This window comes from Rhopalosiphum maidis, chromosome 2 (genome assembly GCF_003676215.2).
Source record: "Rhopalosiphum maidis isolate BTI-1 chromosome 2, ASM367621v3, whole genome shotgun sequence".
NCBI lineage: Eukaryota > Metazoa > Arthropoda > Insecta > Hemiptera > Aphididae > Rhopalosiphum > Rhopalosiphum maidis.
In genome coordinates, this window is record NC_040878.1 from 18,956,750 (window position 1) to 18,983,741 (window position 26,992).

At 29.6% G+C, this 26,992-nt stretch overlaps 1 protein-coding gene across 2 annotated transcripts in view; it reads right to left on the reverse strand.

Annotated features, from left to right (window-relative positions):
* Nucleotides 1-4,261: 4,261 nt before the first annotated feature.
* The window catches only part of LOC113553508 (follistatin-related protein 5-like), a 121,375-nt gene continuing 98,644 nt past the window's right edge, over nt 4,262-26,992 (reverse strand). Inside the window, exons 4-17 of one of the 2 annotated variants that reach the window (XM_026956875.1) lie at nt 20,744-20,962; nt 19,465-19,580; nt 13,443-13,583; nt 12,162-12,294; nt 11,588-11,872; nt 11,397-11,494; nt 10,710-10,905; nt 10,466-10,587; nt 10,132-10,269; nt 9,338-9,553; nt 9,005-9,155; nt 8,657-8,857; nt 8,396-8,542; nt 4,262-5,563 (exon numbers count right to left, since the gene is read on the reverse strand). In XM_026956875.1, the coding sequence (XP_026812676.1) occupies nt 5,334-5,563; nt 8,396-8,542; nt 8,657-8,857; nt 9,005-9,155; nt 9,338-9,553; nt 10,132-10,269; nt 10,466-10,587; nt 10,710-10,905; nt 11,397-11,494; nt 11,588-11,872; nt 12,162-12,294; nt 13,443-13,583; nt 19,465-19,580; nt 20,744-20,962 (2,393 nt within the window). In that variant the 3' untranslated portion in view covers nt 4,262-5,333. Of the gene's footprint in view, nt 5,564-8,395; nt 8,543-8,656; nt 8,858-9,004; nt 9,156-9,337; nt 9,554-10,131; nt 10,270-10,465; nt 10,588-10,700; nt 10,906-11,396; nt 11,495-11,587; nt 11,873-12,161; nt 12,295-13,442; nt 13,584-19,464; nt 19,581-20,743; nt 20,963-26,992 lie in introns of both variants that reach the window. The other variant, XM_026956874.1, reaches the window with a different exon arrangement.

A 26,992-nucleotide genomic window follows, 5' to 3' on the forward strand; every position in this document is an offset into this window, starting at 1 on the left:
ATGACTATCAGATTATCACAAGAAAGTAACTTTATACATTAATACAGTATACACTAGATCGATTTTTTTTTTTATTTATAGATTCTTGAAAACGAATATTATTACTCGTGTTATCCATAATTATACTTGTAACTTTCAGTTTTCGGTATCACATTGAGCAAATGGAACATGACATTGAGTTGGCTCTAGTCTCTAGATTACATTTGTCGTTGTGAATTTGGTTTTTATCTATCTATAAAATATATAATAGATAATAAATTAGTTGAACGTACTTTTTTGTCGATAAAATATCGTCACGTTTTTACCACACGACTCCTGGATACTGTTTATAGATTCTTAAAAATAAAAATAACTTTTATCAATATTAAAAATCTAGTTTCAGTTTACATTAATATTATATTTGCTATACTTACTCATAGGTACATAGTACATACTGTTAAAATATCGTAGTTGAGTTTACAATAATCGACCTATTTACGAGTTGCCGTACCGAATTTATTACAACCACCCATAACAGAATGCACGGTATACACATAATGTTATCAAACAATGTTTAGATATAATAATTTGTAAAGAACATCAAATGCTCGGGTAAATACTTATAGTAGTTTTGTTGAATAATTTATGCTAAAACAAGTTGTTATCGATTTTCAAATTTAATATTAATATTTGTTATAGTTGTATACATTTACGAATAGAAATTACTATAGTATTATTACATCATAAGCATTTTGTTATGATTTAATAACTTGTTTCTAAGTTACTGTTCAATTATTTAAGTAAGTAGATACCTATAAAACTTAAATTTGTCGAAAATGCATTTAGCCTAAAACCATATTTGCTTGAAGAAATACTTAAGACAAAAGATTAGAGTACAATATTTGGATACAATATTCAAATTGATTAAAATTAAGTTCATAAAACTAACAATAGCAATAGGTAGTTGTTTTTGGTTGGGGAAATAAGTGTAGATAAATGGAAGAAGAAATATTATTATGTTTTGGAAAAAACTTAATTTAATATGTGCGTAGGTACATACTAAATACTAAGTAAATATATTTACTTAAGAATTAAGATGTTAATAAAGTTATTAAAATATCACGAAGTTGATTTAAGATTAAAATGTATATTATATCAAATATATATTTATTATTTCCAATGATAAATGTATAATATTGAATTTTAAAACGAATAATTGGGATTGCTTGAAAATATTATCCTTATTCAGTCAAATATTTACGTTATTTTAGTTACAATATATTATAATTTGTTCAATATAAAAATATACGCATCACGCGAAAACGTAAAGCCATCTCTCTAATAATAATAATTATTATTATTATTATTCAGTATTAATCTTAATTAATTTTAAATAGTTAATTAAAATTTGAACGCATCCTATAAATTACACACGAGATTACGCCGATATCGTGATCATTAAATATGATACCTACAACCTACCTACCTACCTATAACATAATGGTAGTTGATAATTATTTTGCCATTATATCACTATAATAATACGCGCGTGTATGCTGAATATAATATATAGCTAGGCAATATAATATTACGTATGTACATATTATATACATATAAAAGACGGACGCGTACCTTTATAGAATACGGCGCTGCTGCGGAATCACACGCATTTTAGAAGGATTACATCCTTTTGATGTTTCGCTAAATATCTGCATAATCTCTTTCTCTATTGTTACTTCATTAATGTAGTATGTACTCAAATTTATAGGTTTTCGCAATGTTTACAGACCGCCGATCTCGCGGTACAACGGGACTCGTTATATGTACGCGGCAGTTTCCTATATTTTGTATCGCACGTAGTTATTTGATCAAATATGTATCTTTTAATACGGCGTTCTTAGACGCTATTGACACGGACCCGATTACGTTTCCTTTGAGTTTTCCAATGCACTCAAGTGATCAAAACATTATAATATGTAATTATTAAGATTCGGAAATTTATCGTGTTGTTCCTATAATAATATATCCGAACACCAAAATAAAACACAGTGTGTTATAATAATGTATTCTACACGTTGTGTTCGGGTCACTCGATGGGTCTGTGCTTTGTTTTTTCACTGGCAACAATACTATTTGGCTAGATGGTATAACAATTATATTATATAATGCACTCGTCGCCATTCAGCATATTCGTCGTAAAGATTAAAATACTATTGTAGTAGCTCTGCAGTTCATAACGAGAATTTAATTATCCGTATTTAATAGCATGCTCTACGATATACGTATAATATTACGATAAATTATGAACCGAATATGTATTAATGATATTATTGTAAGCGGTACACGTGGGAAAACAGCTATACGTATGGCAATAATCGTAAAAACGATCGATTTAAGTTATGATTTTATGAATAAAAAATAAAACGGACAATAATATGTAACTTTATTGGAACACATTGTATCCGCTGAACGTGCGACGTAAATGATTATTATGAACAATCGGATGGTATACAGATTTCAATTATTAAACACGAGCAATTTTTTTTTTTTTTTATTATTATTTTTTATTCAGTTATAAATATCATTACACTATTTATATTATCATATACATATTTATAATATATATATTTTTTGATAAAAAATAAGCCCACACTATAATATTATGTTAATTATATAAAAAAAAATCCACAAACAAACACAACTAACCAATTATTAATGTGAACTTTTTGATTTACACTATTTATTAGTGTGTACAATAATAGTAATGATTAATAACTATTTAAGTTTTCTAGAACTATAAATATTTTTATTGTTATTCATTATGCAGGTATAGTTATTGTATTATTTACAAAATACCGATCTGCGAATGGTTGTTTCGGCTAACTTCGCAAATCACATATTATATTATTATTATTATACATATAAAAAAACCCGATTCTCGGATTCTTAAATGTTTATGTTTACAAGGTGGTTCTTTTTAACAACAAATTTATAATATTATAGTTTATGATGGAAATATTTTTTTTAAATAACAACTAAGACATTACGAAACTACATTAACAATAAAATAAAAATAAATTTAAGTTTGTATACGATTATCGGGTTTTTTGAATGAAAGCTTACATTTTTAATTTTGAAACAAAATATTTTTCTGAGTATTTCAATTTTTGAAATAAAAGTTAATAGTTATTAGTTATGACTTTATAAATATTTATTGATGCGATATCAACAATTTAAAAAATATTAAATGTTTTCAGAGGTACTACTAATTGGAAGTTGGGGTAATTTATTTTTCCTTTCACCTATAGCCCATCATTTGACTATAATTTTAATTTTTCAAATTTACTTATTATGGATAATAAATGTATAAATGTAAAAAAAAAAATGAGCGGATAGCGTATTGTGTTGTACCAATTTTATGGCGAACCCCTGTATCACTCCAATTGGGACTAAATATTTTTAAGATATAATTTATATTAAGTATTGGTTTACAATTTTGTATGTGTTTAAATTTTGAGAAAAATATTTTGTTTCATTATATGACAGTTGAAATTATAAATGTATTGTTCATTCAAAAAATAAAAAAACTAAATATTTAATTAGTTTACAAAATATAGTTTTTAAGTAATTTAAAATCATGCTAAAACAATATTTCAAAAAATATTGATAGGTACTTTTCAATAAAATCAGTTTTTGCTTTCTAAAGAATCACCTTGTATATAATATTATATATTTATTATTAATTATTATATAATATTTTATTATAACTAAGTAAGTTTTATAATATAAATATTAATTGTAGTACGTTTTTTTCTCCTATAAACGATGACGTATTAGGTACCATTACATATCATAATCATAATATTATACAACACACGTAAAACTCTAAATGTATTACAATATTTTTATATATTTTTTTTATTTTTGTATTCAGACGTCGCCGTCGTAGGTTTTGTACGTAGCGCAATTTCTCGAGGCGGCTCACAGTGGTAAACGGACCGATCGATCGATCGAAAAGTAACTACAAAAATCGGACGGATAATCTTTTACAGACAGAATATGTACTGTTTGACGACGCGTAATAACGTTCACACTAAACGCAGTTATATTAAATTTTCGCAACCACCCAAGATAATATGCGTACCTAGCTAATAACAAAAACAACTTAAAAATATTATGCCGATGTTGAAAATTCCGTATAATATTATATTATGTTTAGATCAGTTTACTTTAATTAAAATTATTCAATCTTTTAATTGGATAAAATATTCTATGGAATGAAAGTCCGTGTTTTTTATGTTATTTATATATGATAGGTATATATTATATTATTATAAATTCACACACGACATACTAATATTATACGTATAATATAATATACTAATCAAAAATATAATATTATCATATATCTTTGGATTGAAACGTTGGCCGTTGATCTGAAACGTCGCATATTTTTCGATGATTACTACGTGTATTATATTTTGTTTAAAACGTCGTATCGTGACTCTCGTCGTGACCTACTCCGTTTAGCGGGACGTATCCCCAGTAAAACGAACAGCTAGGTACTCATAATAACATATAGTAATGGTATTATCACCGATAATGTAAGTATATATATATATATATATATATATATATATGTGTCGAGAGCAAACAAACCGTATATCCGCTAAATTGGACGTAATGGAATTTTACCACTGCATACTCTCTACTTACTATATATTATATTATATAGGCACATTATCAAGTGAGTACTATAGTATGGGCTTCGAACAATCACGGCGACAACGTATTTAATAATAACATAATATATATTATTTGGCTCGGAGTCAGAAAAATGACTGAAACGACGAGACTCATTGATTTTATTTTAGTTTGAAAAAAACAAGACTGAGTTACGAACTTTGACGCGTTGGCTAACGTTAAATATTACGAAAAACACGAAAAAAATAAGCATTTTATGTTATGCATATTATTATTATGATGTTCAAATAAAACGTGAAAACTGTTTGAACGACATTCGACCACCGCACCGCCGCGCTCGGTTTATTACTATATTATAATTTTATCATTGCTTTATTATATATTATATAAAGATTATGGTTTAAATATTTAAACTTAACGTATACACCTAATCCGCTATATTGTGTGAACTGTGAGGTACCTTTATGAACAACGAAACTGAACGAAACGAAAAATGTTTAAAAGCAACACGACGAGATGATGATTTCATAGATATTATGATAGCGAGAAAATAAGAAAGAATGAGTAATGACGGTATCAACAATAATAATAATAATAATCAATAACAACGCGATTTTTTTCTTCAAAATTTTGAATTCTGTCTTCTGTGTTTATTGTAGCTGCATGGTGACCCACGTGACCAGTCTAGGATGGATCAGACCGCCGATCTCGCAGTTCACCGTCCGGGTTTCGCCGTTGATCACAAACAACGCTTCATCGGCTGGCGTAACCATATAGTGACCGAAAATACCGGACGCGGCTATTGGACGGTTAGGGTTACCCCACTGCGTCAACGACTGGAGCATGGCCTTGCCTACGCCGGTGATCATTTCTACTTTACCTGTGGACCGATAAAATCAAAAAATGAACATTACACCGATGCATTACATTTATGGGTATCATGTTAGATTTGCATGGTAATCACGGTATAACTATAACAGAAACACGTGTGGACGGACTAGGGTCAATGGTTTTCCACGGGGCTTAGGCCTTCTATTTTGATTTTTAACGTTAACATATTATATACTAACAGCTCGCTTATTATGGTTTCTAATAATGTGTGTCACATTGAGTATTGATTGCTTTTTTTTTTCGTAAGAAGCTTTCTATTCATGCACGCTTAAATTTGCAAATAAATGTTTGATTTAAATCTGATTAGAAGGACTAATTCTCATGGTGGGCAAGGATCATGTCCCGTGCACACTATCAGAGCCGTAGCATGTTCATTTGCGCTCCTGGCCATTTAACATTGTTCCGCCTTTGTAAAAATTATTTACCTCTTCCCTCTCGCTCACGTACTTACACAAACAAAAGGTTTATACATTCTTTGTTTTACTTTATTTTTATTAGCTATTATAATAATTATTATATTTAATAAGAAAAAAAACACTACCAAACTGATTATAACCTTATATAATAATTTAATAAATAATTGTACCTTTATGCATTTCAAAATTTCACTATTCATGTTCTTTTTGTAAAAAATCCATCTATAATATTTTCAAAATAAATTTTTGAAGCCAATTCACATTCAATCGATATAATACTCATATTTGTCAATTTTTCCTGTGACACTGTAGACCTTAGATACTTCTTAATAATTTTCAGTTTACTAAAACTTCTTTCACAAGTGTTTCCTTTCATGGACTGATACAAAAAGACTAAATACTAAAATAGGAGTAGTTATCTACCACCCATAAATATGAATAAATTGATGAAGGTCTTTAAAATATAAAAATAAAACATTTAGGATCCTAATTTTAAATTAAACATGCAGCTATGAGTTAATAATAATAATCGATTTTGAAAATCATTATGTTAACAATTGTCATGCGTGCCAATGTGGGGTGGTGGTATAAACAGCAGTTTAAGCTTCTATAAAATAAAAATAAAAACAAATTATCAGCGATTACAAAAAGTACTATAGCGTAGCTATTCTAGTATAATTATTTTTACCATATTTTAAATAAAATTTATGTTATTAATAATTGGTATAATAAATCAATATATGGTATATTTTATTCTGGATTTTGCGCCCCTTTTTTCGTTGCGCTCCTGACCTGGGCCAGTTTCGCCAAGCCCTAGCTACGGCTCTGCACACTATCCCTAAGTCCATCTATCAGTAAAATAAATAATATGTAATAGAATATACGCGTGATAGCATACATTTTATAAAAAAAACGTATCGCTCAAGATGTGTTTTACAGAAATACTATTTGAACATTACATAATATAATACAAGACATCATTAGATATTAAATTATACGTCCTGATATTATAAAAATTTTATTTTTTGTTTGGACAACGGTCGACATAATGTCTTTATAAAGGTCGTATTTCGTAAATAGAAAAAAGCGAGGTCCGATAGTCACGGTGGAAGAGTGTGCACCGGGGTCGATGTCATTAAACAAGAAAGCAGCAATAAATCATGGACTAAAACCGATTCTGTGCGAAACTCGACCTACCGACCAAACAGTGAAGATTTTATTAAAAGCTGCTGTTCGATCAATATACACAGTCGAGACTGTACGCGATACACACTGCAGTATAGTTCCAAACGTAGTTGGAATATATATGTAATAACACTACACGACTACACATAATAATTTTTCCCCTAATAGTGTTGTAATGAAATGTACAATTATCATTGTTTTTAAGCCTCGCAATACTTTTGTAACGACCATATTTTAATAGTTAATATAGCTTACAAGTGGATATGTTATTTTATGAACAATACATTTTTAATTACGAACTTGTAATAATTGATTTGATTTTAAATCAGTTATTAAAAATAATTGCGTTAGGTCCTCGATACTCAATTCACTTAAATAGAAAGTATGGGTTAAAACAATAAATGAAAATATGTTGTAATAACGGTTGTGTTTCTCGTAAAATGTAAGCCACGAGCCAGACTTTTGTGGCCTAATAATAATCGAAAATAATACATGAAAATCCACCGCTTCGTTAATCAGTATAATGACGTTTATTCACAGTTCACTGTACGTATGCGGGTATTATGTAGAATTATTACAACCGGTCAAACAATGGATGTACCCATAATTAGTCGCTAAAATTTACATTAATCGCGGTAAACTCCCAATAATTATTTTATGATTTCGATTGTCATAATGTTACTATATGGCTACTGTATGCCTTAGCATACATGTCAACATTAAACCGATCAACTATGGTAAATTACAATTTTAATATTCTTTAGGTATTTTTTGCACCGTTTTGAATTTGTATTGACATTTCGTTGTAAATTAATCGGTTATTATGTATTTTATAAGCTACCCACGACGTTACCTAACCTAACCTATGTAAGCAAAACTGATATCGAATCAAGAATTAATACGTACACGAACAATACAACTAAAAGTTATTATTTTAATCGGCCAAAGTATTTTTACGTTATATGAAAAGTTGTCTTTTCTCAGATATTACGATGAGAATAAGTTAACTATATTTATGTATTTTATAAACTGAATATTATAACTTACCAGATATTATTTGAAAATAGTGTTCTGTTTTTAACGTTTTATATTTTTATGAAAACTAAAATTAGATTATACATACCTACACAGCTATATTTTAAACCGAGTTGTGAATATTTAAATTAGTTCAGTGACAGTGATTTGACATGATTGATATTATAATGCATCGAAACACTTACCGTTAGATAGATTCAGAAACAGTATATCTTCTTTGTCTGCAGCGCTGGCGTATAAATCATACCCGTGTGTGGTTCGAGACGGATAGAATGCTATGTCACTGATCATTAGAGTGGTTTTGACATCGAATGAAAATTTGAGTCCAGATTCTATGATGTGTGCGAATGTTTAAATAGTAAAATAAAATTTAAACAAATAATTTCTAGTATCCTGATATCATGTTGGTATACCAGGTATACAGTTCGTTACAAAATAAAACTTACCTAAAACTTGTTGGACAACCAAGGTCACACCATCGGTGGCTTTATCGATGGACACGACGACTCTGCTGTCTGGCGAAACCAAAGGACTTCCTCTGATCGTAGTCTTTTTGTTGACCACCGTGTCGGTCAAATAATCTAAGATCACCTGGCCCGTGGCGTGTCCGGTTCCTGGTTCTTCGCATTCGATGATAACAAAACCGTCTGCGTTTCAACAACCGTATGAGTATATAGTAAGTCACGGGTTAAACGATAATACAATATTTTCGCGTCTGATCAAATTTTTATGAACACGCTTGCGATCAGACAACATTAAAATATCGATAAATTAAACCTTTATAATATACTTACACAAGGACGAGAATTGCAGGGTGCGGGGTACACAGTTGTACGGTGACAGGTCTATACTTCTTATGTACCGCATGTTGGCCAAATCCAGTTTGTATAGTCCTCTTTGGTTGGCATGGCTCACATAACCGTATTTAAACCAGTGGCTCAGATCCTGTAAAATTTCGGGATATCGATAAAGTAAGGTTGTATCAATATTTGGGCTAAGTAATGTGAAAACAGTTCGGTTACCATGCAGTGATTTTCAATGAAAAAAAAAAATAAGGTCATATCGATAAAACCGTCGTCGTCGTTGTATATTATATTCTATTACTATAAAATATTGCTCGCGCATACCTGTGCCGTGGGCATGAACAAATCTCTGACCAAATCGAATTGACCGTCTATCGGTTCCGGGTGGACGGTGTGGTGTTTTCGCTTTTGAGACGCGTCCCTGATCACCTGTATCGTCTTTACACCGTCGTCGTACACGCTCCTCCAATTCAATACCCATACTTGATCTAAATGCGCCACGTAGTGCAGAGCCACTGGATATTTGTCCGTGATCACGACCTAGGTATTATAACAACAAACAAAACGCATACAAAATATTATTTAATCGTTTATTCTATATAGTAATAAGCATATGAGTAAGTACTTGAAACGGTTATTTTATACTTAAAACAATTCTTAGAACTACTATGAGCTATTCACAGGTTATAATTCGATTTTACTACGCATATTCCCATTAGTATAGCCGTATTGGTATATTATATATTATATAATTGTATAATGACATAATTGAGTGATTATCGAAATCGGTAGAAAATATACAGGTACGTCCTATTAAGACTGATTATATGCTAATAAATGATCCATATAGCCTATAAATATTAGGTGAATTAAAAAATAAATAAAAAATTTTTACATGTTTAAGTATTTTATTTTATATTTTAACGTTTTTTTGTATAAGTATTCTATACATTTTGTTCTTAAATACTTTTTTACCGAAACACGTATTTAAAAAATATAAAATATATTGTATAAATATTTTTTTAAATAATCGTACGCAATAATCGCAATATACAAACACAAATAAAAAGTATGCTTTTATATGAGGTATAGTGTAGTAATAATATAGGTGCACTCACGTCAACGACGACCATCTGAATTTTGCTGATGACCAACACTCTATCTTTAAGCGGCTGCGATACGTAAACGTAACGATTGGCCACGTTGATAGCCTGTCCCCAGCTGCAGTTGACGCCTTTGTCGCCACACACATATTCCTATGCGTTACACACACATTACACACACGCGCGGGTTATAAGAAGAACGACAATTATCATTAGGTATATCGAGTCGGGTCTAACAGACGATTTACACACATGATGAGATGGTAATCGTTGTTTGACAAACCCGATCCGATATTATGACATCAATAACTGTACCTATGCCTGTCTAACATTCAAATATAATATGTACCTGAGTTCCCGGTATGATGTCGGTGGATTGAATTTGATGGTAGAGCCGGCAAGCAGTGGGCTCGTAAACAGACACTCCCCAGTCGTGAAAAGCGAAAAACCGGCGTTCTTCTTTCGGCGCGGCTGTAAAAAACGCGACGAGAAAATATTAGTATGGCGTATTGTGATAACGACGATTTTTCTTTATTATTAGCACGAAATGTTTGATATTTCGTTCGATTTAGATCCGACCGCACCATACTCACTGGGCGTCAATATTTCTTGGACGATTAGTGACGATATGTCTCTGGTGACCCCACCGGTGTTCGATGCCTGGCACATGTATGCACCGGTGTCCGCGTAATCGATGTTATCAATACTCAATTCAGTTCCATTACCGACTACTCTGTACTTGTGCACCATGTCCAATTTTAAACGCTCTTCGTTTTTCAGCCAAACCACCTTTGGGCAACACAATAGTCATTTAAATCTAATACCCGTGTAAACCCATACTAGTTACACTTATATATTCAGAAATGCAGAATGTCCTAGTTTAAGTTCTATTCACCTTGAATATCTCTCGAGAAATCGATTGAATGTTTAAATTTGTAAGATTCTACACAAAATTACGATTTCCTCACTACCTATTTTTGATTATTATAACTATTTTTCACGCGAAAATCAAAAACTTAATCTATTCTGATTGATTGGATCAAATGTAATATATTTTTCGTTAAAAGTGTTTTCAAGCCATGATTTGAAAAAATAGTTATTTTTAAAATATCAAATATTAAATTGTATAAAAAAAAGAATAGTAATAAATATTATAAAAAAATCACATTTTAATTAATGTGTTTGCCAAGAAGATACCTATCAACCTTGAGCGTACAGTATTTATACATTTTTTGTACATATATTATTTTGCGTGTAATGACTGGAATGTATATATGTACCTCGGGAAAAGGTTCTCCAATTACGTGACAAAACATGGAAGTCTTTTCGCCTGGTCTCCGCGATTGGATTCTGGGCGTGACTTTAACTTCAGGCAAAGCTTAAACACAACAAAAATCGAATTAAACAAAAGAAACATTCCACAATTTATTATAATTATATTATTTAAGGTATTGTTTATTATTGAACATACTATGGACGGTCAACACGTGCGTCTGAGTAACCTCGGAATTTCTTAAAGCTCTGCACGTGTAATTCCCAGCGTGGACCAATTGTATTTTGGTGAGATACAACGACCCATCGCTAAAAACCCTCACGTCCTCGTCGCCCAGGGTCGTTAGATCGGCGGAATATCGTTTCCAAACGATCGGAGGAGGCGGATTACCGCTGACGTCGCAACGGATTTCGACATTGTCGCCGACCTTTGCGGATATTCTATTGATCTCTAGCGCTTTTTCCAAAGTGACCACCGACAAGCCTATTATTATAATGTACGCCATAAAATATACATAATATAATAAGTAATGGAAATAGAACGAGTCTATTATGATATACCTATGTGCGTGATGTATATGCGAGGTGCCATTAAAGTGCAGGACACCACAGAGTATAGATCAAAGCAATACATAGGTATATATATATTTTTTATGTAAGATGTAGGATTTCGTGCAATGTGAGTAAATTAAATCCCTATATATCGTTACTTTAACGTCTTAGTTTAGAATTTACTTTGAACCATTTACGCTATATACATTTATAATACTTACTATATAGTTTACTGAAAGCTGCGTAGAATTCGTTCAAACCTAGACGTCCATCTTTATCCATATCTTCAAAGCGAATCATATCTGACATGACACAAACGTCAGACATATCATCGAGTTTATCCTGTTTGGTTATCTGAAATACATTGAATTAGTAAAATATATATATATATTTTTTTAATTTTTTTTTTATAATAATAATTTTATCACACGTGCGGCATTTGTATAAATTTGGAAAAATAATTTATATTTCCGTTGCTTGGATTAAAAAAGTTTTTGTTCACAATAAAAGGTAAATAGAACTGTGCGCATGGTGTATTTTACGATTATTGCTGTTAAACATTTTTAATTAAAATTATTGTTTGATCTTTAGCGCACATTATGTAAATATTTTAGTTAACTTAATTATTATGAAACAACACATATTACTTTTATAATATAGTTAACATTCTAAAAAATAAATAAATTTAAAATATTTTCATAAAATAATATGAGTATAATATTATATTTAGAGTTTATTTTATAACAGTTAGAACAATTTTTCACATATTAAATATTCTACACAATATTAATATATAATATTATATATATTATACTGGGTTCTCATACGAGAACAAGGAAATGTATTATTGCTTCAAAGAAGACGGTTATCATCCTTGGAAAATTATATTCCAAATTTGTCGATACATTTATTTGATATAACCACACACTTTAATCGAAATAATCGACTTTTTTAATCTAAGCTCTTACATATTATAATATTTCATCATATGCACATATACTTATATGAATAAAAAAAAATGCTATTATATTGATATTTCTTTGATCAATAATGTAAGAAATTTATTTTGTAGCATACGTTTGTGAAAATAAAATATTTTTAAAGAAAGATTTTAAAACCCTTACAATATTAATGATAATGACGATATATAACAGAAAGTAATTCGTTCAAACCGACTGAAATAATTTCGTTACTTATTGTATGTATCGTTGCTTTAATTTGGTTTAGATCTATCAATTGATATTTTAGTATAAATAAGAACAAAATTAATCTAAATTGAATGAAAGGGCTTATTGTGTTATTATAAAAACTTTTATTTTATTTATATATTATATTTTATAATATATAGATATGATATATAATTTTGAAGCCAATTAATTTATGCAGATGTATAACTGCATTGAGTTATCTAAATATTGATTTACTAAGAAGTCTAGACAATATTTATTTAATAATTAAAAAAAATTATAAATTAATTAAAAAACTGACCAAATAAAATATACCTTTTGTAATTCGTCCAGTTGCAAAAATCCGTTGCCGTCTAAATCCAAGTAACGAAACAACGCACTGACCATATACTCCTTACCACTGTTCCAACTCTTTTGGTACATGAGTTTGGCATGATTTATCAGCAACAAATTATCCTGCAAAAGATAATGCAATGAAATACGCGGGGTATTACTTTCATTATCCTCATGGATGAATGAATTATAATCATTGTATAGTCTGTGAGCTGTATGGTGAGGAAACATGAAAAAAAAACAATAACAAAAAAAAAAACACCTTTATTACGGTGGCTGTTTTCATTTCGGTGGTATTCTCTCGTTATTATCATAAGACGCGTCTTATTATCCACCGTCCTACCCAAGTAGCTGTCTGTGTACGCATAGGCCGCCCAGAGGCTGAGTCGGTTGTATATAGAAGAAAAGAGCTTTTTGTAAACATAATTTATACGCGGCCAAAGAGGGATACACGTTCCCAGAAGGACCATAAATCCTGACCGCGAGCATTAATTCCTGTGGTTGCACCCTCTTTTAATTGAACAAGAAACATTTATTACCATTTTATGCGTTTTGCGTCGAAAAACCACGCCATCGGGTGCGAGTGGTAGAAAAAACATATATTACCGAGTATATCATCGAGAGCGGTCTCTCGGTGGGCCACTAAGCGATACCGTTTTGGGTTCGTAATTCGCATATAGGCTGCAACGTCTAATTGTTAAAGCTGACACGACTTTTGCACGATAATATCATGTATTATTTATTATCATCGAAAGGATCGCGTATGGGGTGGAGTGGCGTAATGTGCGATTTGAATCGTATTTACGGTCCCCAAAATAACCTACACAACCTCAAACGTTTGTCATTCGTAAAACATATAACAAAATATAATATAGGTATGTGGGCACGTGCTCGACTTATTGAACTTTCATTATGAAATATAATACAGTATACATATTATTTATACATAATGAATGGGGTCGGTTTTCCACGAATGAGAGCCATCAAACCCACCACTCACTTTTATAATAATAATTATTTTTATCGTTATTGTTTTTGTTTTATAGTGGTTGTGGGTTGGTAAATATTTATGATAATGGTAAAGTAAACACAAAGAAACCCGATAACCTCAAAGCTACAGTATAAGCACGATCGAAAAGAATAACAATCAGAACGCGGATATGATATTTTATGACATTTTATATTATTGTTGTAATATATTTGTCGTTATTCGCCGATTAAGTTATGCAAATTTCAAAGGCATACATTATTTTGTGAGTCGGAGATATTATTTACGTGTGACTTTAAAGTATCATCTCATCAACTTTCAAATAATATTTTTAAAAAACATCATCCGCGTAAATGTGCAGTAATTATTTTAGATTAATGTTTGAATATTTATAAACAAAAAGATATGTAGGTTCTATGGAAACAGAATTTAAAAATAAAAAATTAAACAAAAGTATTACATTGATAAGGTGTTCATACGAAAATAATTATCATGTCGTTTGACTTCACGTCATAATTAATGTGTATTTTACATTTTAGGTGAGTAATAAATACAAAAATGTTTTATACGTATTTATCGATTTTAAATACATTAATAAAAATATTATCCCATTATGAACTGAATTAATAATATAGAGCAAAAATATTTGTATTAAACACTAACGAGATGACATTACACAGGCGTATCATAATATTATCTAATATATTGATGTATCCGTTTCATTGCAAACGCAACATTTACTATAGATACATATTTACGTCCAACAGACTCCGTTTCTTACATTTTTGGTTTCTTTATGATGAATCGATTGTTAAATTAAAAATATAAGAAAAAGTATCTGTTATATATATAAACAATCGTAATATTTTTTTATTTTTTTCAAAATTAAAGGAATTTCCTTTTTACTTTAAATTATTCAGTAGATATATATTATTTAAATTTTGATGAGTAGTTTTTGAGTATTTTAAATGTATGTATGTTGCTATTACGGAATATAGTCCTTAAAAATAGTTTAACAAAATTATAAAATAGATATGATATTTGAAATATTAAAACTTTTTATTCAACTTAACGCAGTGCATCCATATTTATAGGATACAATAAAAGAAAAATATGTGTGATGATTACCCTTATTTTAAAACAAGCTTGCAGTAAAAGTGAGTCTTCAAAATTATTTATTATAACTTAAAAATAAAATTTTTAATTTATAACTAGAAATAAATACCGAATAAAAAAATATGCAGTATAATTATATAATAATGTACTAATTGTTCCCACGAATTTCGTTTTTCGTAAAAAAATTCCACCTCTTATGTAGAATTTTTTAAAACTAATTTTTCAGACTAACTTTATCATTACTGACATTTTTGACATTGTCGACTCTCAACCTAGAGTGTCGCATTGCACGCCCGCGCTATTTCTTTGTTTTCGTATAGTGTTATTATTGTTATTCCTGATTTTTTTTTTCATCTTGCGCCACTCCTAAAGGTCGTAGCGTAAAGGACCGCATAAGGGTAGCCAACGTAGTTTTGCTTTAATTTTAGCAAATACACGCAACGGTCACAAGTTCATACAAAAATTACACTGAAAAAAAGTAGTTTCAGTTTTCTCAGAATTTTTCAATTTTCCAATTTTTCATTTCACAAAAACCTTATTCGCATTATTACAAATATTTTTAACAAATATGAGTCCAATTGGTTCATTTGTTCTCAAGTTTTACGCTTACCAACGAACAGCATTTAATATATATGTATATTATAAAAAAAAATACATATATATATTATTAGGTATATTATAAAGATGATACGATAGTAGTGATAATAATCTAAAAGAATATTTAAATGTAATACGATACCTACTCATAAATAACAAATAATTCAAAAATAATAATTAAAACAATAATTATATGATAATAGTTGATTTAATTTTCATTATAATCGGACAATGTCTATATTTACAAAATATAAATGTTGATGAGTTAATGAATAACTATAAAATTTTTAAATCATTATTGCTTCCATAATATTTTCGAACCCTATTAACCCTATAATACTGATAGTATTATCGCGAACCTACATTAGAACGTAATTTTAAATAACTCAGGAAATTAGTTATTCGATTTTTGATATAAGTAGATTTATCGAAATTCTCCAAAATCATAATCTGTTGAATAGTTTAAAGGAAAAAAGAGTAGTTAATGGTGAAAAAACTTCAAAAATCAGCTTTTGAATAACTGCATAATAGAAAAAATAATAGAAAAAAAAAAAAAGGAATTGGGCGTTTCGTTAGGTTACACAGGGATTGCAACAGCGTACTCTCTTACTATAATACAGTAACGCGCGGCGTTTTGTCACAATCGAAATGCGTACAAGGCCATATTATTTCCAATCCGCACAGTCATATTTTTATTTATATCGAAAAAGAAACCGTTTTATTCGTCCTGTGTGCCGCGACTTCGGTCACGAGAACAGAACAATAAACGGGTACGGATAAACATAATACGCGTCTTGCTCGGCCAAAAACCGTGCCGTGTACGGTGCGGCTGAAAGCGATCGCCTCGTGTAATTATTATTATATGTGAGCAACGACAACCGTTATCAATTTCGACGACAAATTCGTATTGTGCGCGTGTATCATCATATCCGAATTATTTGTATATGTGCGGCGGCGGCGATGACGATGATGATGATAATAATAATAATAATAATAATAATAATATATTGTGCGCGGGACGAACGGGATGTTTGCCAAAATAGCTCCGAAGCTGTACACAGCCACCGCCGACCTACTACCGCACAATCCGTAACGCCCGCCGGCTAACGCAATATTTTGTCCGCGACACGAATACGACACGACCGAACCGCGTTCCCTTCGAATTCGCAGCACACAAATCAGTAAGTGCTCCGCGTAAGATATAATAATAATGTAATCACATACCTCTCGGAATACGACGCAACGGATTTCGGGCCCGGCGCGGCGTCTGCGTTGCGATGGCGGTGTTTAGTCGGCGGGACGACACGTTTAACAACCCTATACCCCCTCTTTATGCGCGTTTGCGCGTAAAAAAAAAATATAAAAACTTTTATACTAAATAATACTGCAGTAGTACTCGTTTCATTTTTATAACGATTCGTACATTTTTAGTATCAAATGACATACGAGTTGTATTACAATTACGTCTAAGATTTAAAATATAACCTAAAAACTATCGAAAAGCGCTCTAAAAATGCTTTATAACGCAATAGTGTCAATAGAAATTATCAAATTTTATTTTATAAGCCCGCAAATAAATGAACGGCAAGACGACGACGGTTTGACTTTCGGCGTTTTTAACATTTCTATAAATTCTCATAAACGAAATGCCAAACTTCAGCACGACGCACAGTAAATAAACAGTATATTGGAAATGGGTGTCATGCGTTTGGGCGTATTTTTAAAAACTGCAATGTGTTTGGGCGAATGATTTTAGAACATTGTAATGTGTTTGAACGACCTTTTTTCATTTGACGGCGGTTTTAACACACTGAACAGTTTAATTATGATCAATTGTTGGTTCGTGATTATGTATATTATTATTTGAAAAATATAGTATTTTATCGATGGTGGAATTTACTAAAACACTCCCAGTACATTTTCTACTCGTACACCGGCAACGAAAAGACTCGTTTTTAAAGTGGTTAGATTCACGAAAAATACAATTTTCAATTGAAATGCATCATTTATTTCGTTTTGTATCAAAAATATATTCAATTTTAAGATCCATGTTTGACATAAACTCATTTACAGAATACACAATAATACAAGTTCAGTTTATCTCGCTCAAACACCTTATAAGAAACTCGCCCAAACACATTACTTTTATTATGCGGATAAAAAGGCAATTCGCCAAACACAGACTGCTCATTGGAAATTAATACAAACTCGATTTATCTTTAAATGATCAACTTGTTGATATTTGTTTAAGTCCAGGTAAGAAACCACATTCGTAATCGATGGAGATAGGTTAACGCGTTATTGCATACGTCATTTACATAGTACGATCGACATTTGATGTAGATATAAAAAATACCTAAAAATCTATTAAGGCAAATATTGTGAAAATAATATTTGTTTATGGAATTTTTTTAAATTGTACAATACATGCATTATGCACTAAAAATGTTAAAATGACCATAAAATTCTATAAAATACTTAAAAAGTACATAATGAAAGCTTATAAAATATCTGTTACATGAAACAAATTGTACTTGGAATGCATTATCATAGAGGATCCAAAAAATAATGTATTTTTCGTTGAACTTCGGACCTTTATTATAATAATATTACCTGGATGGCTGCATATTTAATATACATATTACACTATATGTATACACATTATTCGATATTAGACTCGTTATGAACTAAATTATTAACTACAACAGTAAATAATTACTATGCTATTCACCGAGCGTTATTTAAGATCCACGAATTTTCTGTCATCCACTATTAAACATTTTATTGTAGTTGTGAGTGATATGTTGATATGTTATTTCCGTCCCATATCGAATTTGTTTATGAGTATCAACTGCACACTGACGTACCGAAATTGCCTATAATACCGGAATACCGGTGTATAGTGACGACCAACGAACCGTTGTTAAAAAAAATAGTAATTTTAATTGTCTATCTAAAATTACAACTGTTAAAGTTTTACTTATTAATCGTGAGTTTACCCTAAAAACTAGTGGTGTATTTTTTAGATAACTCAATTTATATTTTTACTTGGAGTTATGAATCATACAAATAATATTGAAACATATTATATTCCTAAATACAGCATTATTTTTTGATAAAAAAAAACATGAATAGAATGAAAACGATTTTAAATTTGGAACCTTCGATTAGCACTTTTTAAAGTGTATTAATTAAAACTTCTTTATTCCTAATTTTAGTTTAAGCAGCACTTCACCCGAAAGTTCCAAAATATGCTACATTCCGCATATTTCGTAATTATTACAACTATTAAGACAGCGGTACCTTCATAATTTCGTATTGCGGGGAACCGCACGTTTTCGCTTCTTTCGATTTGGTTTCCAATTCAATGGCGTTGTCTGCGGTTTTCGGTAGGATTCGCACATTCTTTGCTTTGGACGCTATACAAACATCATGAAACATCATTATTTTCAATCTCGGTATATATAAAATATAATACACACTAATACACTTATAACTTATATAAATCACACAATTTTTTATACATTGACCGATGAAATTGTAAAATATATTTCACATAGATATAATATTTGATATAAAATATAGGGAACAATTTTTCTCGTATATATTAATATTATATATATATATATATATATACATGCATACATATAAGATTTGTTAATCGATTTACGATTTGAATTATAGCCGATTCGAAAACGTGTATACTGTATAGTCTTACGAGTTGCTGTGTATGTGATCGGATTTAAAACGATTTATTCGCTCGTCATTTCCACTGGTTCCATAATTGATTTATCGTGGACGACATAACGCAATTACATCACATCCATACGTAATACGTACAACACACATAGTACATATATAATATACGAGGTGATTTATGTTAAACATTTTTTTTACTGGCTACACTAATTTTCTAGTTCAATTTTTATGATTTTGAAAGATAATAGATTTTTTTTAAACTCAAAATTTATTATAAAAAACTTTTTTTCTTTTTTATCCACAAAAATTTACTTTTGTAATCCATTAACAAAAAATTCAATAATTATTCGATGTTAACTGATAAGATCTAATAATGATCATAATATATATTATAACTGATAGATCAAAATAAATATGTATTTATCGCATATTGTAATACCTTTATAGGCCAATAAAATATTATAATAGTTAAGCTGCATTCATTTTATAATACATATAAATAAAACTAAACACAGTTATTTACAAACAATTATTGAATTTTTAATCATGGAGTTTGGTTAATAATTGCACTTACTAGATTTTTTATAGGTAAATTGTATTTTTTATAAGTTATTATAACATCGTCATAAAAATGAAAATGTGTATTTATTGATATATTACAAATTTCGAGTATATTAGTGAGTTTATGTAATCTTTATAAACATTAATCACGGGTCAGTTGTATAAGACGTAGAGTTTTGTATACCAACACTGACTATAACGATGCTGCAATGTAATATATTATATGTATATATAAAATGTAATATAAGACACTTGTAAAGCTATTATACTCCAGCAAGTACAATGATAAATAATAAACGGCCTCCTACGGACACTGACTAACCTGAAGGTATGAAACACTTTAACGAATGGTCTATCTCTATGTTGACTCCGGACAAACAGCCGGACTTGTGCAGCTCACATCGGTTGTCGTACAGTCGGCCGTCTGTTCCGCACACCCTGCGCTTAGCCGGACCGCATTTCCGCACGCATATGCACCGTGCAACGCCGCCCAAGGCGGCACACTCCTCGCCCCTTCCACAGTAGTGCACGAGACACGGGTCTGAAATACAAAAATCAAAAAGCCGTTGTAATAAAATATAATGCACACATTATATGTATGAATGTTATATATATGTATGCTGTAACACGCACGACGTGTACGGTAAAAATATGTCAAGACGTGGTCACAAAATAAAAATATATTTATGTTTTATTGCATCGACGATAAATAATATATTCAAACCTAACCTATAAATATATGGTTGTTTCTCACATATTATGACGGCAGGCAGAAGAATGCAAAATCGAACAAATGTTACATGATTTATTACTATAAGAGATTAATTATCGTATATTATACGCAAGTCCGGTTCAAACGCATGTTGTGATCCCATCACTGTATTCTCGCTTCAAATATAAAAAAAAATATCGAAATTAGTATAATTTTATGCCAATTAGCTAAATTCACGTTGTCAATAATTTTGATATTATGTTAAAATTATATTATTATATTTATATTAATTTTAGTATTATAATATTATAATATCGTGTATCTGCATCGTATTATCATTAAATATTAACTCGTTATTTAAACATTAATTTTCGTGAAATAAATATTTTTATATAACTATTATTTTTTTTAATTAATTCAAAAACCTACATAGTAAAAATATATTTCATGAAAAGAATAATAGACCTCCTATCCTAAATCTTGACTGATATAAGTATTATATATATATACGCTGTAGTCTGAAGATTGTACAGTAAAACGATTTTATTACTGAATTACATTATATTTTATATTTACTGGTCGACGAAATTCAAAATTTCTCTGTTCATGCATTTTTGTGTAAATTAAGTCGTACGCTATAACAATTGTTGTGTTTTAATTAAAGTTATGACAATGAGATTGAAATTTGAGATGTTTGCAGTAAAGAAATATAATATAAAATAAAAAAACATTGAAATTGATAGCGTTATCTTTTTCAACATTAACAATAATTTGAATTGATTTGAATACATCTGAATTAATTTAAATTGGAATATAAAACTATGAAAACTTAACAAAGTTTAAATGGTTTTAAAATATTTGTTAGTATTTTATTTTGAACTAGTTGTTCATCATTATACTTATTGTTATTACTTTGAGTTTTGTTTATATTAAATTGATAGACTATTTCTTATAGTATCAATGCATTTAATTAAAACTTCAAAAACATTTTAAACATATTAAGTTTTATGTTCTCCATAATATGGAGTAAATATTAATCCATAATATTATGCACAAAAAATAAAACAATATTTAAAAATCACTTAGCATTTGAATAAATTTCAACATAATTAAATTCTTTCTTAATAGGTTATGAAAACAGATTACTTATTCTTCATAAACTGTTTTACTGATTCTTGTTAGTTTGAATTTAAAATTAACTTTGAAATTGTCTAATGATGTTATACGAATTTAAACAGATATCTGTTTTAGACAAATTTAATTTCGAAACTTTTAAGTAGACAGCTGGTTAGGTTAGGAAACAAAATAATTTCTTCCGCATACATTTTTCCAAGAATTATTATTATAACGTAATAACTATACGTCATCATTCATAATAATATAATGTTGTATGAATAAGGTACTACATTGTCTACATTATAATATATATTATATAGTATTAGTACGTAACGTTATGATAATTCTATTTTATATTTTTGTATATGTATATGTGGGACATAAACGATTGTTACTGTTAAGAACTTGCTGAAAATCTAGAACTGTAATCGTTATATTCACAGCGAGCGTCTTTTAAAACGAAGAGCGTAAAATATGTACACAACGTAATAATGTATATGGTGGTAGAAATTACAAATACATTTATCAGATTAGTTTTTTAGTCATGCACACCGAAAAACGTGACCTTTTCACGTTTCTCAGAGGATAATATATTTCGTTTATCATTTAATAATACAATGTAATAAAGTGTACTCACGAAACGCTCTATACGGAAAGATGAAGAAATTTTGTTTTCAGATAATGACCCACGTTCGAAATTTGGTTACCGTGTGCTCAACAATCTAATGGGGGAGGGGGTGGTTTCAGGAATTAAGTATAAATGTATATTTTATTATACCGAAACTAAATTCCACACGTTCTTTCGAAATGTGCTATTTCATTATCTCGATTCTACGTTACGGTCTTAGTAGATGACACGGCGCAAAGTAGATATATATGAACTACCGCCTATACATCATCGTGTAAACCCCCACGAGGCAGCAATAACACATATAATTTGACACAACTTCGCATGCTCGTGGAGTTGCGTCAGCCCCATAAAATTATGGAATCGATTCAAAAAATTGTGCTAATATTTTACAAATTATAATAAAAAAAAAAATATGTAGTAATTGCTAGATAGTTTTTATAATTAGAAAATATGTCATTAGAATATTGTGAGTAGGGTTAGGATGTTTATGACTTTTACATTTTTTTATTTTATTTTATTGAAGACTAAATTATATATCCATTTCGTATAATGTAGAAGCTGTTTTATTACATTTTATTTTGCATATTTTTACATTTTTAGCAATAAATGCATTTTTAACGACTTTTTTCTATTATTTCATTTTTTTGTAAAAACCTATAAATCATAAATAAAATATTAGTAAAAATCTAAAATGTAAAAAATATAATATTCTTATTATAAAATAAAAACTTATTGTATTATTAACAATTAAGAGCTATTAAATTATTTTTGATTATTAGTTATCAATAAACATACACAATATATTTTTATTAAATAATGAGTAATAGGTAAAACTTTTTAAGGATTTTTATAATGATATTAACACAATCAAATATTTATTTTTGGGAAATATTTTGAATGTATTCGCATACATTTTTAGAGTTTTAAAGTTATGAACATTATGTCTTTAAATACGCACAAAATACTATTTTATAATATCATCTTAAAAAAGTTGCTCTTTTTTTGTCAAACGTATTAAAAAATATGCCATTATTTTTTTGAATTTATCGGATTAAGATAGAAGTCCTACTTCACATACATCACTTTAACAGTTTAGTATATACAGCACTACACACATTCTACAATTATTGCCGCTAAGCGCATAGCTGTTTTATAAAAATCAATATTATAATTATGTCACGCCACGATCATTATTAATATCGCTTTTATTTGAACAGATTGAATTGAAAAATGTAGTACTATATCATTCATATCTAGATACGTATTATAAAGATTTTGAGATATACCAACAATTATTGAACTGTACAGTAAAATATACTGCTAAATTAAAACGAATACGTTTATGTTTAGTTTTCATACCCTTAGGTATATGTTTAGGTCACTTCGATTTATTTTCAACTAACGCCTTAACCACGTTATAAACAAGCCAAATCGAGTATGTATATGCGTATAATAATATACGCACCTATTAGAAATGGCCAAATGAATTGACGATACATTTAATGCGGTGAATTTAAATATATATATACCACCAGATTTATCGAATCACATTTGGGTTGTTAAATTGGCAATAAATATACATTAATAAAGACCTTTGGGCTATCTCCTCCTTTTAACTATCTCTAACATCATTAATGGTGAAAAAGGATTTGAAAATGGTATTTTTTTTTTTTTTCAAAAAAACAAAAAAAGGTCCCATCAAATGAATTAATATTATTGATCGTAATATATTTTTTTTTCACAACTACGTTATTGTATAGACATTTTTCATCTTCTGAATACACGAGCGTATATAAATAACAATAATATGCATTCAATAACTCGTAATTATAATAATAAAAAAATAAATGGAAACTAACGAAGGGTTATATTATTGTACAGTTATGCATTATGCGTATTACATACATCATACAATGCAATACGAATAATACGATGCTTAGAATTGACATTATGGTGACAATATTATGTCAGACATTTCCATGAACCGAGCGAAGACATTTTATCATTTTGAGTTTAAAGGAAAGTTTTTGAGTCGTTATTATCATCGTCGTTGACAATACTACAGTAAATCCGGGAAAAAACAGCACAATGTATAGTTAAACGTAATTATTATTAACGGACTTCAAATAATAATAATAAAATAAATTGTTAATTATTTTACCCATACAATATACAACCATAGAAAGTGTAACATAAATAATTTGACTACGTAATAATTTCGATTGTAATTATTATTAAACATTTTTTTCAAAAGAAACAATTATAAAAATAGTCGTAGCAATGTTAAAATTCAATAATTTATTAGAATAAAAGTTATTATACATTATAGTAGTTTAGTACATTACATATCATTTTTTTTTTCACAAACGGTTTATAATTATTACGAATATCGTCAGGAAAGATTTTATATAGTGAGTTTTTTTGTCTCTTGATTTTATCCTCTAAACTAAATCAATCATTTACAATAAATGATTATAAATCATATTTAAATGTTAATATTAATAATTAATATTTTATATTGAAAAATGTTATGATTGTTTTCAAAGTCGTTATCAATCTTTTTTTAACAACATCTTTTATACCCCTCTCCCGCGTGTTATAGATTTAAAAAAATACAACATGATAGTGCAGATGCTCGAACGAATATTTATAAGTACGCTTATAACGATATTACAAATCGAAATCGGTGGAAAAAATAATACAAATAACAACCACATGAAAAACGATTTATCCCTCAGCAAAAATATAAGCGATTCGAGACCCTAACTCCCGGCACACGTTTTTGCGGGATAACTCACAGCCTTACATAAACGCACGTCGTACATAACATATATATTATATATACCTAAGCGCGCACGTGGAGCCGATACGAAGGAAACGTTGCCGATAACTGTATTTATCCCATTCGATCAGCTAGTCTCCTTCTTCCGCCCGATCACCGTGAGGGGTGACGTGGCCCCGAAACATCATTTCGCTGTCCGCCGCGCTATTTTAACGAAATAGCGTACACCAAGCGCGTGTTCTTGTCGTATTGTGTGTATCGATTACGGTACACATCGATACAACCTCTCAACCTCACCTCCCACTGACTTCGTGTAACCCGTACCTATGTCTAACCGTCACCGCGGCCACCGCCGTAAGTTCGTCACTGTCGTCGGCTGCAGGCAGAGACTTCTCCGTTAAATCAAATTACCGCACACAATAATACACAATAGCTCATTGTATAATACGCGCACATTATGTAATAAGTATAACGAGTAATTCATCTAATGTATAAGATCCTAATTATATAGATATTGTGAAAATAATTTTTTAACATAAATTGTAAGTCGTTAAAAAACCAATACGGTTTTTTACCGTTTTTGTCGTTTTCGTTTTTAAATTGTTTATTTTTTTTTTAATGACTACCTGCATTTTTCATTCCTTACGTAAATTCAGAATACTTTTTAGAATATTCCAATATATAAAAGATCAACATTTTGCATGAGTAGTTTAAAAGTCGTAAGTATTTAAAGTTTTATGAGCGGAGCGGAGTAGTACAGGGGTACCTCGCAAAATGTTGGTCCATTACTCCGCTTATCTAATAAGCTTTAAATACTTTAATCTATAATAAATTACTTGTGCAAAATTTGATTTTTATAAATCAAAACACTCCGAATAATATACTGTTTCGAAATATGAGATTAAAAATTTATGTTGACATTTAAAATAGTATACTAAAATATTAAAATATAATTTTTTTTTCATAAATATTGCTTAACTTGACTAAAAATTATGCAAGAGAAACATTTTTAAAAACGTTAATGTTTACAGTAGTAAAACGTGTTTTACGTTAAATAGATTAGCTCGCGTATATATATATATAATACATTTATATTTACTATTCTGTGTACAGGTACGCATTCTTTCCGCAATACGATAATAATACAAGTACCACGCCGTATATTATAATAGCTTACAAGTATATAACATTATTGCAGGCTTCGTTGCGATACAATTGATCACTATACGTATGTACACAATAATATTATACACCCAGCTGTAGTGGATCTATACATATAAGTATACAACTGAATACTATAATAGATACTTCGATAGTATTATTCGCTCTC